General features: G+C 43.6%; 1 protein-coding gene across 1 annotated transcript in view; it reads right to left on the bottom strand.

The window, feature by feature from the left end:
- The window catches only part of DIAPH1 (diaphanous related formin 1), a 2,838,381-nt gene that overhangs the window by 2,163,643 nt on the left and 658,649 nt on the right, over nt 1-16,089 (bottom strand). The window contains exon 6 of the mRNA XM_044069079.1: nt 7,599-7,677. Within this exon, the coding sequence (XP_043925014.1) occupies nt 7,599-7,677 (79 nt within the window). The remainder of the gene's footprint in view (nt 1-7,598; nt 7,678-16,089) is intronic.

Below are 16,089 nucleotides of genomic sequence, written 5' to 3' on the forward strand. Positions count from 1 at the left end.
AAATGCTGGAAGAGATGTAATGGGAAAGAGGAAAATGGCTTTTTGGGAATGTAACAAGTTCGCAGACTTTAAAAAATTCCCTACAGACTACTCTGACAAGAGATGCTGGAGGAACAAATAATAGCAATAAGAAATGATTGTTTTGAGTTGGGATACAGGACTTAATTGCCTGAACATAAGGCCCTACCAATTTCAATACTATTGTCAGCCAAAAAAAAAAAAAAAAAACAGAATGGAGCTCAAACTCTACACCAATATCACAAGTTCTGAACACTGTGAAGGAGATAAAAAGAACTGGTGGTGGGACTTTTAGGAAAGGGAAGAAGCAAACTTTATATAAATAAATGAAGTATGTGGGAACAATACATGCAGAATAATGTTTAGGAGGAGCAGCGAAGTTTAGGTAAATGCAGGAAGTGAATAACTTAATATGGCAATGAATGAATTTTTAAGAAGAAAACGCGAGTATATACTGCACAACAATAAAAATGGAATTTGATTCAACTTTACTGTCGTACGTACTAGAAACAGCCTCACAAAGTACAATGAAATTCGTAAGACTTATGTTCATCTTTCATTTTCTTTCCTATTAATGTGTGTGAACTCATGACAAGTTTAAACATGGGAATATAATTTAGAAGAAAAATGTAGTGATGGAAGACCACTGGCCATAACTGCAAGCTACTAAAATGGCGCTTCAGATTACATCACAGCAAATATGATAATCCAACAGCACAGGAGTTGCTCCTGTAATGCAAAATAGACTGTCTATAATATGTGGTTCTGGGCAGTATAATTAATAGGATGAACTTTCAGTCCAAGCTATATTTCATTGGGGTATCTCAGGAAAGACTGCTTGTGGTCTAAAAAAGAGTTGGGGGGGGGGGCTAAAGACACAGCAAAGATATGAAATCTGAAAAGCTGCACGCAACAAATATTTTTCCTATAGGAATTTAGCAAAACTTTGAAACGTGAACTTATTTTGCTGTTGCTCACACACATGCACAGTTTTAGGCTCCTCAAAAGTTACGTTAACCAGAACATTTGAACCATAAATAAGTTATTTAGCAGCTCTGTTTTGGAGGAAATTAAATGGATTTAAAATTTTGGCACTCCAGGAAGTACAGGGGCAAACCTTTATCAATAACAGGAAGATGGATCTTCTCTAAAAGGACACTGCTCATTACGTCCCAGGACTGTCCCATTCCATCACACCTTTGGAAATTCAAATTAAGCGACAAGACTGCAGTAGAAGAACCATGTATATGTGCCTGGCGCTCTGCTAAGCAGTGTTCAAAGGGTAACTTTTGTGGGAGTTTGTTGGACTGTGCACACCCATACAGGAATGCATTGTAGGCCTTTGCATATTGTACATCAGTCAATAGAAAGAAGGGTTAGGACCATATAAGCAAAATCACTGACAGCAGTCTGGAGTACAACCTCCTACAACTGATTTTCATCCCAATGGAAGGAAGAAAAAGGTCAAATGATTGCAGGAGGGGCTCTTGGGCAGTAGTGAAGTAAAGAATTATTAAAAAAAGTCATTTTTGGTAAAAAGTTAACATGAAAGCTAGTTTCAGACGGCTATGGTCTACAATAGGCTACTCTGTTGGTCGTCTTCTTCGCCTTCTTCGACTCCCAGGCTAAACTCCTCCCACAATGCTCTGCGAGAGTTACCTCAGTGTGAAGTTGTGGCCTCACCCTTCTTATAAACAACTACTAGAATCCTAAGCTAACAGATCTTTTCTAAGCTAGGGGATGAGAAGGTAACAAATCAATAAAACAATAATAGAAGAAATAATAAGAGGACAGAAAGGAAGGGTAGGAAGAAAGACATCATCCACTCCTGGATACAAGTCCAGTATAAGGCTTCGAGGTGTCCTGGGCTACGAAGAGAAAGCGAAGCAGAGGTCAACTAACAGGGAGGGATTAGAAGAAGAAGAACATAGGAAAGGATTGGAGCTCTAGGAGGAAAGAACAATGGATGGATATGGTCGTCCTGGTCTGCCCAGGGTCTCCCTATGACCCGTCCAAAGAAACTGTCTCAATAGGCAGAAATGGAAGCTGCCTAAGAGCTAAGTCCAACTTAAAATAGGAAATAAAATCTGAAGTAGTGAGACAAGTAGCAATGGGACTCTAATACCTTGAGACGCTGCAAAAGTAGAATATTAAATGAGTGGAATGGGAAGTCAGTTGAGCAGCTAGTGAAAGGTTGAAAAGGGGCTCTGGTTATTAGCTAAATTTGGTTGTCGCCACCAAGTAGCCGTGTTAAATGAGATACCCACATCTTACTAAGTCTTTTGTTGAAAAGAAGCAATTAATTGCTTCTGGGAATTTCCAACAATTGAGAATGTGACAGGCAAGTAGTACCTAGTTTGACCATTCGGTATCCAAATTGTGTATTTTTTGTTCAGACCTTAAATTTTACTCTGAACAAAAAGGTAGGACCATTATGCTTTGTTTTAGAAGGAGAAGATAATCAGATGAAAAAGAAAAGGAGGATCCAAGAGTAAGTAGGAAACGATGTTGAAAGGAGAGTGAAGAAAAGGAAGCGACAAAAAGGAGAACAAAGAAACAAAAACTGAGAGAAGGATGTTCTGATTAGAGAAAGAGTTGAATACCTTTTAGAGAAAAAACCACATGAGTTTCAAGGTTGATCAAGATGAGATCAAAGAGGCAAGAAAAGCTCAAAGAAAATTAGAAAGACGCCAAAGAAAAAGGAACTCTGAAGACTGAAAAGTTTGGGAAGAAGAGTGAGGTAAAAAAAAGGATTAAAAAATGGATGGAGCTGCAGGCAGATTCATAAGAAAGAATCATGTTAGATATAAATTTAAGATGGAGATGAGAAGGAAAAGAAGAGTTGTGGAAGAGAAAAAAGAGTAGATGGATGTCCGGAGGGAAAGGAGATGGGATAAGATCAGATTCCTTTAATAAAACATTCCTGATAAGAAAATGGAAGACTTTCAGAGATCAATTTATGAAAACTATCAAAGATTTATGTGATTATCAAAAGATCTGAGGAAGAGGGAGATGCAAGCACTGCTTGAACCAAGCCTGGACTTTCAGAAGCTGAGGGCGAGGGAAACTGAGTGAACTGGCAAATCAGGACTAGATGGACTAGGTGAAGATCGCACGGTCAGCTAGGAGAAGACTGAGAGGAAGGAGATGAAAACGATGAAGCCAGTAGAGGCCTTCTGGATAGAACGGGCAGGAGGGGTTGGGTGGGTGAAGGCAGTCTGAGAGATCAGAGGAACAGAGAGAGCTGCAAGAGCAGGAAATGAGCTCCAAGAAACTGCTGAGCCGACCTCTAATCCTGAAAAAATTGGGGGGAAAAAGGAATAGAGTGGAGTGCTGCTAGCACTTGTTTTGGGGGGAGTTAAAAGATGATGCAAGTTTCCTGACCCTGAGAAGAAACTTCCAAACTACAGAGAGTTTGCGCTAGAACTCCCCAGCTGAGAGCGTAGTTCTGCTCTGCTTGTCTTGCACTCATCTGACTTCCCTTGATGGGCTGATGTACAGACTGATTGACTGAAGAAATTGGGTAGGTCTGCCACAGTCTGAAGAGAGAAGGATGACACTTGGGTTTGCTGGTGCGAATGCACTGTTCTCCGTTCATTTTATGTGCAATTTGCATCGCTACCAATTGCTGTGCCCTGGACTGTTCTGCCCTTGCTAATGGTCCTGCCCAATTCCATCAGGGGCTCCAGAACATTTATGTGCAAAAGCCTGATAATGCCCTGGACCAGTGTCCCCTGACTGAAGCTCCCCACCACATGAGATGGATGAGAGTCTTCCGCATCATAATGCGTCAGAGTAGGCACCAATGGTCTCCAGAACATCTCGGTATGACCATTCCTGGGAGGGCATCCACTGACATGAAGCCATGTATGATTTTGCGTGCCACTCGTGAAGATGGATGAAGAGCCTGGATTCCCAATCTGGAGAGATTATTGAGAAAAAAAGAATCATTGAAGGATCGAAGATGTACCAGGGCATATGGGGAGGAGAGGAGCTTTCAGAAGCTAGATTCTGCAACTTTGTTTATTCCTTGAAGTGGAGGCCAATTTGAGAATTGAGAAAAATGTCTGATACTAACTGATGTTAATAGTATATTTTGGACATAGCTTAAGACATTAAATCTCTAAATAGTAGGTAATAGATGCTTGGGAGCACTTAAACAGACTTTGTGACACCACTTTGAAAATTTATTGAAATACCAACTCTGAAAAGTATAATCTCTGGCCATCAGAAGGAGATGCTTGGTGGGAGCTGTGAGGTGAAGGTCGTGAAAATATGAAAGAAATGGGCCAACTGTCGTCTCAGGTGAGAAGCTACACCTGGAAGCGGCCTAGAGACCAAAGGGCAGCCTCCTGAGACTGAAGGGCAGGAATGAAAATGAGCGTGACTGGAAATGATCCTGAGCGTGCCCAAGGTTCTGGAAGCGTTGATTCATTTTAATTTGAAGTGCCTTGTTATAGAGGTTGGACTGAAAAGTTTCAAGAAACTTCAATGTTTCTGAATCCCCCCAAGCAGATGTTTTCTTTGTGTTTTTCAGATTTTGAAATTGTATTTGCTACTTCCATCCAAAATTTCGGAATCTGCTCCTTTTTTTCTTTTTCCTTGTTGAGGAGATTCGAGAATTGTTTTGAGCTGGACACTGGCTGAGATTTGAAATTTGCAAGCTGGAATTTCTTTCTGGAAAGGCTATCTGTAGCGGGATCCTTTTGACTCTGCTGATTTTTTGCTCGGGAGGAAGACTAGCGAAGAAAGGCAAGAAGGGTAAGGGAAATGATGGACTGTACCCATTTGTCTTGAGTCAGCTTGAGCCTTCCCCCTGAGGTGCCATCCCTTCCCAGGGATGCTGAAGATGGGCAGTAGAAGGGCTCGGAGGCCCTAAGTGCTAGGGGCCCTGGTTGTTTGTCCCTGGTGACCCTCCCCCCTGCCCCTGCTCGGCGTGGGTTCATGCCTCTCCCTCTGTTGCGAAACTCGCTCAGGCGGAAAGGGTCCTCCATTCCTCTCCTTCTACGATTCCCTGCAGACCTGGAGTCTTCACCATCTTGGGGCCTGGGGCCAGTGCAGAGAGGAAGGATCACTAGACAGCGGCACGAAGAGGTCTCAAGATCTAGCACCAGTTCCGTCAGGTCCTCTTTAAAAGACTTGAGAACGAAAAAAAACCAAGTTCTAAAGAGTTGCCTTGTGAAAGTCCGCTTGAAAGGTTCCGCCAAAGTTGCCGCATCCACGCGTGCGAGACTCGACGCATTACGGCTGGCCGGGAGGCGATGGAGGAGTTGGCGCGGGAGAGGAGGCTAGGAGTGGAATGAGAGTAGCCAGGCAAAGAAATTAAGTTTAGCATTCTGCAAGTTTTCACTCAGCTTTTCTCAACATTTCACCGCCATCCAGAAATGGACTTTCGCTTCATGATAGCGCATTTTTGAAGGCGAGCAAAATAGGATCATAGTAATCCTGCTGCATGGACTGGACTTCCCTGTTAGCATCCCATCTGGACAGGCACTGAAGGTGGACCCAGTTCCCTTGTAGGGATCAGCCAAATCCTTCTTAGGATCCACACAGTCCCTTTTTCTGAAAAAATTGCTTGTCTGATGGAGCTGTGATTGATTTGTTTGTGATGAATTGAGGGGGTCACCTGGGATGTGGGTGGGGGGTCCCACCAGGGAGGGGTCCACACTGAAGGGGGCCTGCGTCCATCTGTAGGAGGGCCAAGGGGTTGGAGGAGACAGGACTCCAACCCAAGGGCCGAGGGCACTCAAGATGCACAGATTAGGGACTCCTGAAGGGTTTCTGTTTAAGGAATTCGCCCTCTCTGCAATCATCTCCATTCAGAAGGGTGGTCGGGACAACCCTTAGATATCAGCGGGTGTCTCCGTGGGGATAGACAGAGACGTCGGAAGGGGGCTTTTCTCCAGGTCAGGAGAGGAGGGGCTCTTCTGCCAAATCAGGAGAGGGGCAGATGAGTCAAGAAATCAGAGGAGGAGGAGAGGAGGCTGGAGGAAGCGCCTGAGGGAGGAGGGCCTGGGAGGAGGGCTCTGGTGGAGCATAGAGGAGAGGGGAGGCCATGGAGCCGACGGAGCCAATGAGGGAGTGGGCACACAAGGCCGACACCCCCGCGCGGGAGGCAATGCACCCTGCAGAGCGACGCCCGGAGTCCCAGCCAGAGCCGGAAGGCCCCCGAACTGGAGCGGCGGACCGAGGTCCGAGCCGATCACTCGGAGCGCCAGGGTGCGGCGAGAGGACCCGACGCGAGGCCGGGCAAGGGTCCGGAGACCCCACGGAGGCAGCGGCGAGAGGAGTCCCGGAGCCCAAGAAGGGCCGGTGCCAGCCCGGCCGATCCGCCCCGAACAAAAACTGCCGGCCATCCAAGTCTTCATGGACACCGCGACCCGCCCGAACTCACAAGAGTCAAGGAGTGAGAGAGTTCAGGCATTGACTGCAGAGGCGGAAAGAGTAAGTGAAGAAAGTGGCTCACTAGCTCCGGAGGTCAAGTGATGACTGGGGCCATCTAGGGGAACTGAATCAGGAGCCCTGGAGACGCAGAGACAGAAAGCCTCGGTCCGGAAAGATCCTGGGGGAGATCCGGAGCAGAATGAAGGGAGCCAAGAATCTTTTCTGCCTCTCAAGAGTGCGGGTTGTCTCTTCAAGAGACTCCGACGACCAACTCGCCCGGCCGGGCCGAGCGGCAGTGAACCGAAACCAGCGACGGCGGGCGCTCGGCTCCTCTTGCGCAAGGGAAGGCGAAACGTGGGAGGCGGAGGCTCAACCCCAGGGTCCAAACTCTCTGAGAGCTCTGAAGGATCGGGCAGGGGGCTTCCTGTTGCCCTCTGGACTGATTCAGTTCTCAGAATCAACTCTTTTTCTCTCATCCTGTTTCTCCTTTTGGGGCTGGCCAGGCACACAGAACATTGCTTTTCCTGCAGGGGCCCTGGGTAAACAGACATACGAAGACAGTGGAGAGCAGACATCAGAGACATTTTTTGACAGCCGCATCCTTGCAAGATCCTCTGACAGAGACCCTTTTTCCTTTTTTCTGGCAACTGTACACAGTACAACATACAACACACAACACAACACACTAACTGTCAGAAAAAAAAAATTAATACTAAAAATAATAACAATTTTAGTAAAATATAAATAATTACACAAAAAAAAAAAAAAGTACACACACACAAGCACAGGGAAAAGGCCCAGCCAAAAAAGGAAAAGAAAACCGGTTCTTTAATTAGAAAAAAAAAAAAAATAAAATAGGGAGAAAGATCTAATATATACTAATTAAGAAGAATTTAAAAAAAAAAAAAAAGGGAGAAAACTTTTGTATTAAAAGTAAAAAAGCTAACAGTCACCAGGACCAAAAACCAAACCTCACCAAAAGCGGGGACCAGATCTCTGAGGTAACGCCTCAGCATTGTGGATATAAGGGGCCTTCGAGAGGCCGGGTGAAACCAACTCGAGCTTTTAGAAGTGGCGCCGAGAGCCGGTCGGGTTCCGAACATCCAGCAAGAATGAAGGCGAGATAGACAACTTAACATCCATGATTCATCCAAGCAGAATACAAACAAGTACAACTGCAAATGTACAAGTCTTACCGTATTGTTCATGAAAGCCTTCAGACATCTAATAATTTCATGCTGATTCTTCAAATCATTTGGATCTGGAGTATTTATGCTGTGATTAAAACAGAAAGACAAAGAGCCAATAAGTCATATTAATTTTTCTCTTTAGACAAACGTTTGAGTTGATACAGACATTTATACTATAGACAAGCTCAATCACACATACTGAGACTTACTCGCAGTAGATTCCACAATGACTAGAGCTACTAATGTAAAATTCAAAGTGTACTTGCAATATACGTCTGAAAATGTTTCTTAGTTGACCCTTCCACTCAGTAAAAACTACATTACAAAGAGTAATAAAAAAAACACACTGAAAAAAACATTATAAATAGCAACCCGCCCATGCTTAAAATGTGTGCATTAGATAACTGCATTCCAGATCTATACTCCTACCAATTACTATATACCCGTACACCTGCACAACCTCAAACTTTATTACCGTCTACCAATCAGACTCCAATTGTGTACAGTTACTGGTGGATATTCATTTTCTAAACAGAAAAATATTTTTGCATGTGTCTGTGTGTAGAGACGTAAATAAGTAAACAGATAAAGAGCATGATAAAAAAGTCTTCAAAAACACTCATCCTTCATGTGATATCAACCAGACTAAAATACTCCTAAAACTGCAATGTTTAAAATACTCACTAAATGCTGAGGTTCACATATTGCACACAATCCTAAATCACCTCAACCCACCAAAGACAACCCGCAAAACAAAAATCTACAGTTGGGGGGATATTCAAAGACATTTAGTAGCAACATATAGTGCAAATTAAAACATATACTGGAAACATGCAATGTGTGGTCATTTCAGAGACATGGGCAGTAAGGCCACAAACGAGGAACAGCAGCACAGTATGCAGTGCATGTGACTGCATTATATAAAAATGAAGAACCGCTTGCAAATGAGGCACACAGGTTCATCAGTAAACATGGGAATGATTCAGAAACTTGTAAAGTAGGCACACTTTGCCATGGCACAAAAGTACACGGAATACTGGGGATTTTTTCTGGACAGGTGACTGAAGAGGCTAGGAAAGGACAGCATGAGTTAGTGGCCCCTATCAGTGCCAGCAACACAGCACAGCACAGTGATATGTGCCACCAAAAAAGGTACCTTCAGCATCTTACATAAGATCACACCAAAGACCAGCCAATGGTGGACCAGTATCATGTGGCAGGGTAAAATTACCATAACAGCAAGCGTTTGAACAGATCATGACTGCAGCAGCCTCTAAACTATATATGATATTCTGCCACGGATTGAACCAGCCAGCCAGCTTCCAAAGCTTTAGTACACCTTCTACAGAATCTAGCCACTGTACAGTTAAAAGAGAGCAGTATAAAATCAGTGGTTAGGGTACCAAAACTGAACAGCTTTCCTGACTCACAAGAGGAAGGCTAGAGCCCTGCCAGACAGGAACAGTAATAATAAAAATCCTGCACTCTGGCATAAAAATATCAAAAAAGGGGGACAGAGGGAGGGTGCAGCTACTGTGACAATCTATTTAAACATCTACTATTAGGTTGTTTATTTACATAACTGTACTATGTTCATCCTTAGATCACTGTTTCAGTAGCCTAAGCAGTAGTGGAAGAATTCCAGAGCTAAGAAATACACCTTTTTTAAAATCTATACAGCAACCAACTTTCCTCATCCCTACAAAGAATGCTATATCCAGCAGCCAGTCTGGCCTCCCTTTGCAGATTCCAAAGACACAGCATTTGGGTCTGAAATAAGATTCTTTATACAGGAACTTGTTATGGTCCTGTGCCCTACAGAAGAGGTCAGGCCTACTGGGGTAGGTTGTTGGAGGTCTAATTCTAAGAAGGTTGTATGTAAGGCAACCAGGATGACTTCATGAAAGTAGAATCGTGTTACACTTATCATTAGCTGCAGATGTTCAAGTAGAGCAATGTTGCAGTACTGACTCTTGGGTCTTCCTGCCATGGAAAATCCAGTGACTGGCCTAATTTCCAGAGTCTCTGCATCATCCTTTGTTGACGGACATCTAAAAACCAATGTCTGGACATCAGGGTACAAGAGGGGCATCTGTCGGCACCATATTCAGGTCTTTCTAGGCAGTGAACAGCAACTTGATGCCTGAGGACAGCATGGCCCTTCCAGATGTCATAGTTTTACACAGGGATAAGGGACAGTCCAACCATGGTGTAGCAGAATAATTGTGGGTATGAAATACCTGCTGGAAAAAATTCTCCCCACCAGTACAGAAGAAAGGCCAACAGGTAGAGAGGCAGGTGGGTAGGAGTTTGTACTGCAACACTGACTTACTCGAACACCTACAACTATAGTAAGTATTGCACACAACTATACCATGTTCTTCATGGTCAGTGTTGCAGTACTGATTCTTAGGAGGAGTCCCAAAGATAAATTGGGGGGGGGGGCAGGCTTTCTGGTGGGGTATCTCAGGAAAGAGCACTGCAGGATAACAGTAGTAAAACCTTCCCTAGCCCTGTAAGCATTGCCAAAGTGGTAACGTTTAGTAAAGGTGTGGATAGATGTCCACGTGGCAGCTACCAGGATAGCCTGGGTAGGGACACTTTTAAGAAAGATAGTGGTGGCTGCCTGTGCCTGGTGGACTGAGCCCTGACATGGGCTGTAATGGCTTAATATGATGGGAATAACAAAGTAATGAGGATGGCTATCCACTTAGAAATAGTCCGTTTAGAGATGTGTCTGCCTTCTTTTCCTCCTGCAAAGCCACTAGCAGATAATCTGCTCTATTTGGGAAGTTTATCCTGTCAGGGAAGTACCTGAGCTGTCTGTGTACATCCAGGATTTGCTCAGCTTTCTTTTGCAGGTTTGGAAAAAAACACTGTCAAGTGAAAAGCTTGATTCAAGAAGAGTTCAGATACTACTTTGAGTATAAAAGAAGAGTTAGCTCTATGGGTTACCCTGTCCCAGTGAAACAAAATGAAAGGTTCTTTACACATCACAACTTGTAGCTCTGAGACCCACTTGGCCGAGGTAATGGCCATCAGTAAGGCAGATATTCCAAGTGAGCTTCTTTTAAAGGAGCAGAAGTTGCAGGCTCAAAAGGTGTTATGGTTAAGTTTTGTAATACAGACTTTAAATCCCAAGTGGGAGACTGAACTTACCCTGAGAGGCCTTAAATGTAAGACCTCCTTTCAGGAATTGCTTCAGGTGAGAGTTACAATGGATGGGGGGAGCAAATAAGACAGGCAGAGATAGCAGATAAAGCCTGCACCTTAACAGTGGAATGAGAAAGGCCCTGGTGAAACAATCCCAAAAGGTATGCCAACACTGGATTTACATCTGCATGAGGACTGACGTTCTTTGTTCTTGCAAAAAAAAAGAAAACCTTTTCCATTTGAATAAGTAAATTTTTCTGGTAATCGGTTTCTTGGACTTCTCAGGATAGGAAGCACTTCTGGAGAGTAGTCTACACATTATTTGGGGTCAAAAACCTATCCTTCATGCTGTTAGCTTGAGGGTGATCAGGTAAGGATGAAAGACAGGCCCCTATACCTGGGTGAGTTGAGTAGATCTATCACCTGTGGAAGAAAGTAATATCTCCCCTCATTGAGAGTCAAGAAAAGAGGAAAGCCAATGTTGTTTTGGCCAGAATGGGGCTATCAGTATCATGCCTGGCCTGTCTTATCTCATTTTTATCAGTACCCTGGGAATCATGGGTAGTGGCGAACAGGTATACAGAAAGAGGTCTGCCCACTAGAAGGAGAAGGCTTCCACTCCTCATGTTCCTATCCATTGGGGTCTGGAGCAGAACCTTTGTAGTTGTTGGTTCTAAGGAGAGATGAAAAAGTCTAACGGGGTGATCCTATTGATAAGTGATGGTCCGGAAAATCTCTTTTCAGCATCTACCAGATCGGATTTAGAAGATCCCTGCTCAGTCTGCTAGGGTGTTGTTCTGATCCAGGATGTCGCATACTATGACTTATTTGCAAATCCTATAACAATAGCCACATTTTCATTGCAAGACATGCAGAGGGGGTATGAACGGGTTCCCACTTGCTTCTTTATGTACCACATATCAGTGATGTTGTGTGTCCAATTTGTAGTGTCCCTAGGTTCAGGTTATACTGAAAAGCTTTAATGGTTAGGAGGACCGACAGGATCTCTCTCTGGTTTATGTGCAGTTTTCTTTGTTTTGGGGTCCAGATTCCCTGCACCTTCAGAGGGCTTAAGCATTCCACCCCAAAAATATCTGAACTGTCCGGTCTAATGGCCTTGTTTGCTTCTGGCATGGAGATGTTTGCCCCTGGATTCTGCAAGATGACATTTTTCCAAATGAGCAGTTCCCTTTTCAAGCAAGGGAGGAAAGTCACTAGGGTTTCTGGTGATTGCTATGGTAGTAGTCTAAGCAGATAATGGTGAAAACTCATGGAGCCGTGGATAAGCCAAAAGCTAACATTGTGGGTGCTGCAAAGAGCACTTCTGGCCGACATCAAAGATCGAAACAATACTATTTATTTATTTATTTATTTGCAGTTGTTTAACCAGGATAGTCCATTGGGCCTAAAGAACCCATTTTCAATGGAGTCCTGGGGAGAAAAGCTCCACATACAGATTCACATACAGATTATACAAAGATTACATTAAGATTACACAGATTAACATTGTACAATTTCTGGTTATAAGACAGATCAAACATATTTCGATCAAAAGTAAAAAAGCAAAAAATATTAAAAATAGAATTTTTTTTCTCTCCTAGTGGGATTAAGGATAGGTAGTTAGATGCAGTAGGCTAAGAGATTGCTAGGTACAAGTAAGGAGTTGTACACTACAAGCAAGCATGAATTTTTTATCTGGGATTTGTGAGAAGGAGAAGAGAAAAAAAGAGTTGAGAGTAGGTTATGAGGGATGGGACTTGGCTGCTTCTGGCATGGAGATGTTTACCCCTGGATTCTGCAAGATGATATTTTTCCAAATGAGCAGTTCCCTTTTCAAGCAAGGGAGGAAAGTCTAATTTCATAATTTCAGGAAAGATACTAATTTCATGAACTTCAATCATACTTTGACTTACGAATGGGGTATATTCCAGTCAGGGTATTTAAAACCCAAACGATTTTTAGAAATTAAAAATAAAGCAATCTTTAAAGTAGGAAAGCTGCAGCACCAAGAAAACACCAGTTTGGGACAATAATGCGATATAAAAGAACTTGAGCAACAGAAAGTATATAAATATTTGGAAATTGATGAAGGATCAACTATAAAATAAACAAATGCAAATAAAACTTAGTAAGAAATATTTTAGAAGACTTAAATTAATACTGCAAACAGCATTGACAGCTAGGAACAAAGTCCAAGCTATAAGCCAATTTGCTCTTCCTGTCCTAACTTATAGTTTTGGAGTGACTGACTGGACAGGAAAACAAGAAGGATGCTTCATGCTCATTAAATGATTTATAAAAATCAGTGCATACCAAGATTATATAATTCCTTTTCTGAAGGAGGCATGGGCCTCCTCAAAAAGTATAGTTGTGTACACTTACCATAAATGTAGATGTTCGAGTGTATTCACTGTTGCAGTCATTACATTTGGGTTATCTGCTTGCAGGTAGCCCTCAGTCAGCCTGATTAACAAAGTCTTGGGTCATGCGTCAGTTGCTGTCCCTTCTTCCATGACGTCAGGTCGTCAGGGGTATAAAACATGCAGCCAATGCCATTACATCAGTTTTTCTTGCCCCAGATGTCAGGTGCCCCCATAATGGGAAGCAATTAAATATAAAAGTACAATGATATACCTCCAACAAAAAAGCAAATACACCAAAAAGCTTTTAAGAATAGCAAAGGAAAGTAGAGGTATAACGAAAAGAAGTTAGAAGGCTGGAGGGAGGGTAACCAGGACTGCAACAGTGAATACACTCGAACATCTGCATTTATGTTAAGTGTACACAACTGTACTATGTTCTCTGTGTTTCACTGTTGCAGTCATTACATTTGGGTAGATTCCTAAAGCTATGGTTGGGAGGATGAATTTAAATAGCATAAGGACCAGCTATAAGGCCCTGCAAGACTGCAGTGGTAAAGCCAGCTCTGGATTTAGAGAAAATTGGCAAATGATGATGCTTGGTGAAAGTATGTACAGAACTCCAGGTAGCAGCTTCTAGGATGTCACTGGTAGGGACGCCCCTGAAAAAAGCTGTAGAGGTAGATGCAGCCCTGGTGGAGTTCGGTCTGATCCCCTGGGGGATAGGTTTTCCATGGTGCTAATAGCAGAAATGAATGATATGGCCTATCCATTTAGAAATGGTTTGCTTTGAAATAGCCTTCCCCTCTGCCCCTGCAGCAAATGCCACCAGCAGTTGTTCAGAATTCCTTTAAGGTTTAGTCCTGTCCAAGTTGAATCTAAGTTGTCTGTGCACATCTAAGGAATGCAGTATCCGTTCCCCTTTGTTCTGTGGATTGGGAAAGAAGGTTGGCAAATGAATGGACTGATTAAGAGCCACAGTGGATACCACCTTGGGCATGAAGGATGGATTGGTTCTGAGGGACACCCTGTCCGCATGAATGAAGATGAAAGGCTCCACTGCCATAAGGGCCTGCAATTCAGATACCCTTCTAGCTGAAGTGATTGTTAAAAGGAAAGCTGTTTTCCAAGAAAGAAATTTTATGTCCGCAGCTGGCTCGAAAGAAGGTAGAGTGAGTTTCTCCAAAACAAAGTTAAGGTCCCAGGCTGGGGTTGGAACTCTCCTGGGTGGTCTCAAATTTTTGGCCCCTCTGAGGAACTGCTTCAGCAGTGGATGAGAGAAGAGTGGAGGTTCTGTGTTATAATGAACTGAAATGGCTGAGGCGTGGATTTCAATGGAGGAAAACGACAGGCCCTTGTGAAGCATCTCAATTAAGTATTGTAAAATCTGAGGTAAATTGGGCGCTGCTGTACTCATCCCTTGAGATTGGTTCCAGGCACAGAATCATTTCCATTTTTCAGCATAAGATTTTCTAGCACTAGGCCTCCTTGCCTCTAAAATGATATCCATCACAGGTTTACTGAGGGATGGTAAAGGAGAGATTAGTTAATTAGCCAGGTTGCAAGGTACAGTGTTAGAAGCAGAGGGTGTAGAATCTGGTTCTCCTGTTGGGACAACAGGAAAGGAGTCTCGATGCAGGTGCAATGGGGATAACCGTGACACACCGCGCAGGAGGGGGCACCAGTGTTGGCGTGGCCAGTCTGAAGCAATCAAAATCAGCCTTGGTTCGTCCTGTTTGATTTTTAGTAGTACTTTGGAGAGCAGAGGCAGAGGGGGGGGAGGCATAGACTGATAGGTTTTTCCAGCTGAAGGACAGAGCATCCACTTTTCAGGCTTCTTTGTGGGGAGCCCTTGTGCAAAATTCGTCCAATTAGTAGTTCTGAGGAGAGGCAAATAGGTCTATATCTGGGCTCCCCATTTGCTTGTCAACATGTTGAAAATCCTTGGTTTCAGTTTCTACTCATGTGGGTCCATGAGGTTTCTGCTTAGTCCATCTGCCAGTGTTTTTAATTTTCCTGATAGGAATTGAGCTTGTAGGTGAACTTGGTAGCTCAAGGCTGTGTTCCACAATGCCATGGCTAGTCTGCAGGGGGGGTAAAAATGTGTACCTCCCCTGCTTGTTTATGTACCACATAATAGTGGTGTTGTCCGTCTTTACCATTAGTTGTCCTGGAAGAATGTGGTCCTTGAAGGCTGTCAGAGCAGTCTGTACAGCTAACATTTTTTTTTGATTGATATGCAGGTGCATTTGATTGGGTTCCATTTGCCCTGAATGAAATTCCCTGCCAGGTGAGCCCTCCAATGCATAGTCTGATGCATCTGTTGTTAGGGTTTGGGCGGCAGGGGGTGGTGTGAAAGGTAGTCCCTTGTTTTGGTGGCAGGCCTCTGCCCACCAAAGGAACTCTATGGGTAGGCAAGGTATGATAGGAATCATTGCTTCTAGATCCTGGGAATGTTGACACCATAGGCTTTTTAGATACCACTGTAGTTTCCTCATATACAGCCTTGCGAAGTAGAAGAATGCAGGAGGCCATGAATCCCAAAGCTTGCAGTATTTGTCTTGCAGATAGTAGGGTTTTTGTGGCCACTTGTTTGAAGTAGGTTATCAAATGAATATGTTTCTCTAGTGTGAGGTAAGCCATCTGGGACGTTGTATTCACGCTTGCTCCCAGGAATATAATTTGTTGAAAGGGTACCACACGAGATTTCTTTTTGTTAATGGTGCACCCCAGACAGGTTAGAACCCTTTGTACAAAAGCCAGATGATTCAAAAGTATGCCCTGGTTTCTGCCTGAATTAGACAATCGTCCAGGTATGGGTATATTTGAATATTTCTTTGCCTGCAAAATGCAATAACTGGAGCTAGGCACTTTGTGAATACCCTGGGCTCAGTAGATAAACCAAAGGGCAGTGCAGGGAACTGCTAGTGTGTGTAGCCTGCTTTGAAGCGAAGATATCTTCTGCAAGATTCCCTGATTGGGAT

Source organism: Protopterus annectens, chromosome 4.part0 (assembly GCF_019279795.1).
Source record: "Protopterus annectens isolate FY-2018-M chromosome 4.part0, PAN1.0, whole genome shotgun sequence".
Taxonomy (NCBI): domain Eukaryota; kingdom Metazoa; phylum Chordata; order Ceratodontiformes; family Protopteridae; genus Protopterus; species Protopterus annectens.